A 9,417-nucleotide genomic window follows, 5' to 3' on the forward strand; every position below is an offset into this window, starting at 1 on the left:
AAGCAAGTGCTGCACTTGGGCCACATCGAAGAGACACTGTTCAAGTGTTGGACAATCTTAAAGCATGCGTTGGAAATATGAGATTGTTAGAGTGTATAAATTGAATATACACTTACAATCGTAGGGTCTGGAAAGCATGAATATAATAATATTATTTGTGTAAGATCTAATGAAACGTATACACATTAATTGAAATGACTATGTATCCGATCTAATGAAATGACAAGGTGAATTCTGAATGCCTTACATGCAAATGAATGCACACTGTAGAGATCCAAAGCTGGAAACAGCAGACCGTGCACACTTTACCTTCTGCATGAATGAGCTTATGTGCCTAATGAGCTGATGAGAAATCTTAGGGGGAAACATCTCTACATCTGTTTGCAGGAAGTGGGAAACAGAGCCCAAATCTGTATCAATCAAGAGCACGATAATTATAGCTTGAAGGAGCTCCACGGAGTAGAAGAGAATTGAATGATCCTTGTTCATCATCCAGAAATCTAATCCAAGAAAGAAAAGAGACGAAAAAAGATGCTTGTAGGGTTCATCTTGTATGTATATATATATATATATCTTGGATATGTAACATAGCATCATCATCGCTCTGCGGTGGCAGCGTCTCCTCTAGCCTTCTTAGCCACCGGAGCAATTTCCTCGAACACCTGCAGGCTCAAGTCGCCGAGGCCACCACCGGCTTGGCCCTGAGTTCGACTGCTCTTCACCTTCCGCTTCGAGCACAGCATGGAAGAAGGCTTCCTTGGGGCCGGCGGGCACTCGAGTGGCACCGGAATTCTATGTCTTGGAGATGTCGGCGTGTGGTAACCTTCGTCATCGTCATTTGCAGCAGCAGCGCCATCATCACCTTTGCTTTGGTTTACTTCTTCTTCTTGCTCCAACTTTCCCGTCAACTTCACCTCCGCTTTGTTCCTACTCTCCTCAGATGAAACAACAGAAGAAGAAGAAGAAGGAATCAGAGGCGTAGGACATGTTTCTCCTCCTTCGGATTCCATCTCTTCCTCTGCTTCTAAGGCTTAGACTGAAGTACATGCGATCCCAAACACAAAGAGCTGTACGTCGCAATAGAAGAGAGGGGGGAAAGAAAGTTCACAGGGAACGAAGCGACCAGAGAGAGAGAGTGGGAAACTTGGTACTTGGAAAGGAAAGCTTGCTGCAGAAACCAACCAAAGAGTTGAAAGTACGTTGTGGTCTCTGACGTTTGGTTGTTTGGAAAAGAGGTGTTTGTGGAAAGGTTTGCTGATCCACAAATGCCCTTTGCACCCACAAAAAACAGTGAGCTAATGACTCATTTGGCTGTTGGCTTTATCTCTTTGTTTGATTAAATGCAAGATGGATTCATACAAGTATGGCAAGTATTTTTGAACTTTTGAAATCAATGTCCACTAAAGAATAGGAAATTTTGGTATACAAAGATTTCTTTATAAAGAAACAAATCAAGTTTTGATTATGTTATAGTATATATCTTTTTATCTCGATGTGTTTGATTTAAAATTTATTAAAAATATTATAATATGATCAAATTTGATATTTCGATAAATAATATCGAATCATATTAATCTTACGTCTGATTTTTATTTTTTATTTATTTATTTATGTTTAATTACTGATAATAGGGATTATTATTAGCTGTTGTTTTTAGTTAGAGATGGGATGCTTTGTAATAATTGCATCTGTCTTGTTTCAACTCCCAAGTCAACATCTTCCCCATATGTATCTCCCATTAAGACCTATCAAAAACTACATCTACCTCAGAAATCAGCAGTTTCCATGTTCAAACATTCTTTGATCTTGGTCTGATGCCAAGGATTCAGAGGGGGAGAAGAAGATCTGCACATGCTTCTCGCCAGGATTGAGATGAGGAATTGCTGTTACTTTACAAGGCAAAGCACAGAGAACAAGTCCCCCACAGCATCACTACATGGAGACATCATTGCAGCTCATGCCTTCCCCATTCCCCTCATGATGATGCTCCCATCTTAAGCTATCATCATCTCTGGCAGTCGTGGCTTTGCAGTTCAAATGCAAACAATGGTGGGACTTATTCTGGTTAATTTCTCTAGACACAATCATAGGTGTTCTTGGTGGGTTTTCAGCATGGATGATTCTTATCACAGGCTTCTTCTTTCCCCTCTCTTCATGAACTCTAATCCTTCAATTAGGATGCTTCTACTTTTGACAACATGGGTTTGTTGTTCATGAACTCAAACAAGGCTGCATGCAGACTGAAGAGCAAAGCAAACGAAAGGCATCTTTGTATTGTATTATTGTGAACAAAGAAGGGAACATATCCCACAGGCATCCAGTGGAAGCATCAACCAAAACGGAGGTGATGAAAGCTGGGCAGGAGAATGATGACAACTGAAGGAGAATAACCTAGTTTTGACAATTTGAAATCAATACTATAGCAATTATCATTGATTGAGGATCATATCACAGACCAGTAAGGTGTGAAGGGTTGGCAGTGAACAAGACACACTGTTCCCTGTTTAAGAAGGGAATGCTTTTTCTGTAATGGGGATAGGATGCTGCATCACAACAAACAAAAAGGACTGTTTCATGTTATGGCGTGCACCAGAGAATGATGAACTTGTTTACACTGTGTTTGATCCAATTAAGATAGAAGAAGTCACCTGGCAATGCTTGTGTTCGATGGCTATCTGGTGAGTGCAAAGGAGGCTATAGATGATCACAAACTATTTCTACTTCTGATATGACAACTGCAGATGATTGAAACACAAGATTAGATAGCAAAAAACATACAAATAAAATGCCTATCCATCCTAATTTGTCTTCTGTTTCAATGTTTTATTATGACTATGACTGTTCATTATTTCTTTAGTATTTAATCGCATGCGAATGAGCTATTTCATAATATATATTACATGGACAAGATTTTAAATAAATGATAACAATAATTTCATCAATGTAAGTGAGTAATATCGATGCAAAAACGTGAAAATTAGAAAACATCTTAAAAGAATTACATGGACCAATTGGTCACACTAATTATTTGAAATAATTACTCTTGTTGACAACCATACAGATGAAGTGTTCTCACTATCGCTGTCTGGATCTGCTCAAAGCAGCTTTCGTAACTTCACAGCACCTAATACTTGACTATACATGGCATTGAGTCTCCTCAAAATCTCAACTGGAATGGCATGAGCACAACCTGAGAGCTGTTTTTGGTGGATCTCTAAGACTTGTTTAAACTTTGTACTCATGTTTGCGTACAAGATCTCCATATTCGTCCTTCTAAAGATATGATGATGATGGAGATATCATCATGATATCGTCGTCTGTCACCTTGTGGGATCTCAAGCAGATCATGGAAGTCCATACCTGGAACAACATATGTGGAGATGTTAATTAGCTTAAATTAAGCATCCAAACAATGTCAATTGTGTTGTTGAGAATTTGGAATTTACCGGCACGCTTAGCTGCACGGATGAGTACTTCTTCCGCAAGATGTTGAGCAGGATCACCTTCAGGTGTTGCTGCGATGAACATTTCAACTTGAGCAACTGCTTCTTCGTTAGTGAAGTATTGGTAGAGCCCATCAGATGATAGTATCAGAAATCTATCTTTTGGGCCGAGCTTGTGGTGATACAGAGATGGGTTGCATGTGATGTATGGTGAGGTCCCAACGTAATCGATTCTGAACATCTCTAGAAGAGCATTGTTCCATTTGGGCTGCAAAGCGAAATCAATATATCATATTTGAATGAAAAGCAATTGCATTCTACTAGTCACAAATTTTCATCAAGATGCAAAAAATCCTTGCAACTCAGTGGATAGAATAACAACCGAAGTTATGTTAACGTGATTCTCCATACTAAGCACAATCTTAGAAAGTCAACATCTCCGTGACCACAAGGCTGTTCAATGATTTCGCAAAGCTTATATCAATATTTTAAAGGCAAATGGTTGTCAAAAAGTTGATTCAAACTCGTACTCCAAGAGTTTAGAAGGCATGTGATTTTTTTACAAGGCAAGCAACCTGACATCGATATACTTTTTTGATCCAGAAAATGACCCAAACTTTTTGAAGTTGTAAGAAATTAATTTTCTTAAAAAGCCTATATAGTTAATGCATCAATTTATCAGAAAGTTTAAAAGAACATGAAGGAGAAGAAAAAAGAAAGAAAGTAAAAAAGGAAACACCTAAAGAAAGAAATAAAAGCTATAAAGGCTTTGCAGATGGTGCCAGCATAATTGACTCAACTAGGGTTATCTGGAAACAATCACAGAAACTTAATCACGGTCGGGCAGCACTTGGTAAAACCTAAGAAATCATCAGTGTCAAAAATAATAATCTAATGTCCTATACAACACTGCACACCTTTTTTCAGTGGATTATGGACTTACACCACATTGCAACACAGATTTTTGTATACGATATGAATCCCTTACAGTGTCAGGTTGCATAAGTCATCATAAAAGAACACCCACCATCCCAACTTATATTCATAATAAGCGACATTTAGATCAAAACTCCGCATGGCAGACGACACATTTTTGGCAGATAATCATATGTTCCACACAACTACACACTTTTTTCAGCGGATTATGGATCCACACCACATTGTGTTGAAGATCTTTGTACATAACATTAACCCCTTTCATTGCCATATAGACAGTTAGGCTGTTAGCACACGCCACCATTCCCCAAACTAATTTTGCATCCGATGATTTTGCTTATAATTAATTGCCAATTTGATTCTAATAACTTTAGTTTTCTCGAGTTGTGGTAACATTTAGACTATATCGAACAAGGTAGGGCCCCATCATCATCTTAAATTACAGCCCACAAATAAATGAATGGAAGAAAGGTTACAAGCATTAAGATCAGATGTCAGAATGTTAGGCAGCAGTTAGGAATATTGAATACATACTTGTTTCAGGAAGCCAGCACCAAAAGCTCTTGTGACCTTCAGTGAGCCCTTAACGCGTTCATTTGAAATGGCAGAAGCATCATCAGGGTGCTCATTCCTAATTCTTCGAACTTCCTGAATAGCAAAGCAAACCAAATCATACAATTCAGGTTAGTCTCAGGAAAGGAGATACCACATAAAATTGCAGCACAAAGGATGCCGAATAAATGCCGGTATCAGCTGCTTACCTCTTCAATCGAAGTGCTATGATCAGAAGTCAGCTGCAAGGCTGATAAATTTGACAGTTCATTGGATGGATGGCCATCACTGAGACCTTCAAGATCAAAGAGTGTTTCTTCATTAATTCTTTCAAGATCCTGCCTAGCCTTTCCTATCGAGGTCCACAAATAACGTTCTTCCTTCCGTGCCAGAATTGCACGGCTATCACCCACACTCATCAGATATACATCTTCCCCCTTCATTAGCATCACCAAGACGCACGAACCCATGAGCGCAAGCTCAGGATTCTCGGAACCAATCTTGTCTGCAATGTCCAAAAAGGAGTCTTCTGTGTTCCTGAGAGATCGAGAGAGAGCTTTCAACACTTGTGAGTGGTTCACAGCGTGATCGGGACTCGCCCTGCTTAGTTGCTCCTTCAACCTCCTTTCAAACTCCAACCTTTCCTTCTCAAACTCGCACCTCTGTCTCCGGTGTTTCTCCTCCCACTTCTTGGCAGCACCTCTTAGCTTCCTCCTGTGATGTCTGCCTTCTTTGCAGCAGCGAGTGTTTGATGTCCAATTCGCTGCAACAGTGGGATTAAATTCGTCGGCGGCCGCAAGAGCGACCGAATCATCAAAAGCCTCATGGCAAAAGGTGTCATCTTTGTCGTCCCAAAGTAGTCCTTTGAGCTCTCGCTGTACAGCCGAGTAGAGATTGGAAAGGAGGTAATCTGTGGCGTCGGGGCCATTGAAGCCGTCGTAGATGCCGACGAAGACCCAACCATGGTCCTCCGAGACGACGACTTGGACGCGGTCCTCCCCGGCTTTCCCCTGCGCCCAATGGAGACTGCCGCTTAAGGAGTCGAGCGAATCCGACCACTGTGTCGCCTCCACGATGCTACGGCCGCTGCACCCGCGCGGATTCGTTATTCCGCCGTCGGCCGAGTGGGAATATTTCGACCCCTTTACGGGCGCGACGATGGATCCGTGGCCGTAGGCGGTGGTGGACATGGTCCTCGCGATGGCCTTGGTAAGCCCACGAAAGATAGAGCGCGCGGCGGCCCGGCCGGATTTCGGGAGGCGGCGCGAGAGGCTGCGCCGGAGCTGGTCGGAGAAGAACGGGGGCTTCTCGAAGGGGGCAGAGAAGAGAGCGGATTGGTTCTCGATCGGCCCGGACATGAAACCCCTCTCGATGGGGCCCGACATGAACCCCCGGTCGGCGGCGGCAAGCGGACCGGAGAGCGGCCCGGAGAAGCGCGGGACAGGCTGGAGTGCGACAGAGGAGAAAGAGGTGGAGCTCTCGAAGGCGGAAGCCGCGGTAGGGCCGGCGAAGTCGAGGAGGGACGTCGACAGCGGGGTGGAGGCGTTGGCGCTCACCGCGGCCCCGGAGATGGACCGAAAGGTGGTGGTCTCCTCCAAGTTGTGGACCTTGGCGACGGCGGTGGCGGAGGGGCGACCGGAGACGCCGCAGGCAGCGTCAGGCCTGAGGTAGCAGAAGGAGTGGCCTAGCCCCTCGTCGCACGGGTCCCAAGACACAGCGGCTGAGCCATGGCGGCGTCCGCCACCGGAGTAGCAGTGGGCGAGCCCCGCGAGCCCGTTGCCCATCGAAGGCGAAGCCGAAGCTGGAGATAGACAAAGGTGAGTCCTTTTCTACGTGAAGCAAAGGAGAGAGAGTGGAAGTCCTAATGGCAAAGGGAAAGATAAGTGGAAGGAGTGGGGAAAGGAGAAAGGAAAGGAAACAGAGAGAAAATAGGTGGAAGGAGGGGGCGTTGACCTTCGAGAGTGAGACAGGTGGTTGAAAAAACTCTCGGGCCGGGTGGTGGTGGTGGTGGTGGCGGGGGAGGGGGAGGGGGAGGGGTAGGGGGTGATCGTAATAATGGCGTTGACCACGGGCGTGTGTTTTGAGAACCAAAGTCCGCGGCTATTAGTCTTTGGATTAGAGTAATCTAAACAAGATCACGGAGATCCATCGAGGGTCCATTTCGGCTGCTTCCCGCGGGACTCAACTCGACAGCCGCCATCCGACGCGACGAGGCTTCGTATTCAGGCGAGCCGCGTGATCAAAAGTCAATGCAACACGTGTTCGGTGAACTATAGACCCTTCGTCACTCCCGGAGCACCGAAAGCCTCTTTGTCAAACCAGACGTCGACACGTCGTCTGGTTCCCAGTTTAGTCGGCACGTAGAGTGTGTCCATCGTCAGTATTGCTGCCTTGCGTCGGAGGTGAACCAGCTGATGTTCTATGCCTTCTCTGACTCATTATTTGAGCCTACCACGAGCGGCCATCCGAATATTATGTATTATGAATCTTATTTCTTTATAGTACATATATACTTTCTTTTTTATTTATATATAACTAAAATTATATATATATATATATATATATATATATATATATTCAAAAAAATTTCTTTGGGCTTCTTTCTTAAGTCAGTATTATCATCAAAATGATGAAAAATTATATCTAAAACATTAAGGAGATGATAGTCACGGATCTCAAATTAAGAATATTTGCACCTAAAACAATATACTGACTGTGGTATACGTATTCGTTTTATCTCTATCAATTGAAAAAAAGGAAATTATATTTTTCTACATAAATTAATTAAATTATTAGAAATAAATAAGTTTGATTGGGGTTTGCCAAGTTTAGTAGAGAGAGAGAGAGAGATGATACAGCGGCACCATGAAATGATGGTGGGATGCAATGAATCATTGCTGGCCTTTCATCCCGATGGAGAGTTGAAGGTGTATCATCTCATGGTGGGGAAAGGAGGAGGTGGGTGGGGGACTCACATCAGCGTCACTCTTCTTGGAAGTTTTTGATCATTGCCATTAATGCAATTGAGTCGTCATGATCGCAGACTTTGGTATGTATTCATTAATTTCTTCTCCTGTGTGGGAATTCTGCATGAGGTCGAATGTCAAAGAGCCTACTGAATTCAGCAATGTGGTTCTTAATTTCATATTTGTTCTCACATAATTTCATTTCATGGTGATCTTCAAGCTGGTAGACTTACGATCGCCTCCTTTTTTTTATTTTATTTTAATCATTTGATTTCAGAATTACATAATATGTGTATCAGATTTTTATACCAGTATCAGTAAGGATTAGTAATTTCGTATATCGATATTATATGAGTGAGAGTTCCTAATGTTATCACGTCGATACATCCATGCCAATGTATCCATTCTCAATAGATCATCATGTATCGAGTTTAAATAAATATTAAAAAATTTAAAAGTACTTGATAAAGAGTCGGTACCACTCTTATGCATCGAACTTGCATCGAGTATATTTATATATATATATGTATGTATGTATAAATATTTTAATATTACATGATATTGACTTGAATGTATTCAACCTATAATAGGTTATTCGATTTTATAAAATTCACAAGATGGACAAAAGAAAAATATAATACTAGCACGCGTTGACAACTTTGTAATTTTGAGTGAATAATATCTCAAGCAGATTTTTATCGATTTCTCAGTAAGAATAATCTCCATATACACATTCAAATGACTCGTCGGTGGCAGAATATCATATTATTTAATGTTCCACAGGGAGACTAAAATATGCCAGTTTACAACGTGAAACGTTTTGCCAAGTGAGATTAAGGACAGGACAGGGGTGGGTGAGACGAAGAATCCCGGCATGAGACACTTTTGACTTTTATGTGAATCCGAACAACGTCCAATAATCATATTGTTTGTCAACGGTAGCTGAGGTTGAATTTTGTTCGAGTCAAAAGGCAACGAGAAAAACGGGGAAAAGTCTTTTCTCTTTTACTGCTTCCAATCTTTGAATTTTCAAACCACGTGGATTTCTTTCCTTGTTTCTTTGCTTTGTTTTGTTTTGTTTTGAAATATATATACATATATATACATATATATAAATAAAACATTTCATGTAATAAATAAATAATGTATTGCATCTGGTGGATCTTTCGTCACACCCAGGCAGGTTGGGTCGCGGGTAGAAGTGGGTGGAAACATGATGATGACAATCCAACACCCAAGCTGAGTGAAAGAGAGAGTGGTGGTGACCCACCAACCAACATCAACAAGAGTTGGAAGGAGCCAATGGAAAACCTAAATCTGTTGTTGTAAGATCAAGAAAAAGGAGGGACGGAGGCTCAATTGCGAAACGCATTATGAGGCTTTTCAACTCCACCTTATAAGCATTTAGGTCCAAGTGGAATAAGTCCATCGGCCACTGCCACCTTTCCATTCCACTGCCCTGACTGACCTCTCCTTACTTTACACGCACGCACGTGGAATAAGTCTTCACACGTGCCTGC

General features: G+C 42.1%; 1 protein-coding gene across 1 annotated transcript; it reads right to left on the reverse strand.

Annotated features, from left to right (window-relative positions):
• Positions 1–2,989: 2,989 nt before the first annotated feature.
• Positions 2,990–6,934, reverse strand: LOC135595208 (probable protein phosphatase 2C 23). Its single transcript, XM_065085829.1, has 4 exons — positions 5,141–6,934; positions 4,914–5,027; positions 3,447–3,711; positions 2,990–3,360 (listed from the first exon to the last, which is right to left on the reverse strand). The coding sequence occupies exons 1-4, from the start codon at positions 6,713–6,715 to the stop codon at positions 3,239–3,241; spliced, it is 2,076 nt and encodes a 691-aa protein (XP_064941901.1). The 5' UTR covers positions 6,716–6,934; the 3' UTR covers positions 2,990–3,238.
• Positions 6,935–9,417: the final 2,483 nt, after the last annotated feature.

This window comes from Musa acuminata, chromosome BXJ1-10 (genome assembly GCF_036884655.1).
Source record: "Musa acuminata AAA Group cultivar baxijiao chromosome BXJ1-10, Cavendish_Baxijiao_AAA, whole genome shotgun sequence".
NCBI lineage: Eukaryota > Viridiplantae > Streptophyta > Magnoliopsida > Zingiberales > Musaceae > Musa > Musa acuminata.

Excerpts from the sequence above, each read along its gene's own strand:
- LOC135595208 (XM_065085829.1), bottom strand. The coding sequence starts at position 6,715 with ATGGGCAACGGGCTCGCGGGGCTCGCCCACTGCTACTCCGGTGGCGGA. Across the intron at positions 3,712-4,913 it reads GTGCTGGCTTCCTGAAACAA|CCCAAATGGAACAATGCTCT; the intron begins GTATGTATTCAA and ends TTCGCTTTGCAG. Across the intron at positions 3,361-3,446 it reads CCGTGCAGCTAAGCGTGCCG|GTATGGACTTCCATGATCTG; the intron begins GTAAATTCCAAA and ends ATGTTGTTCCAG.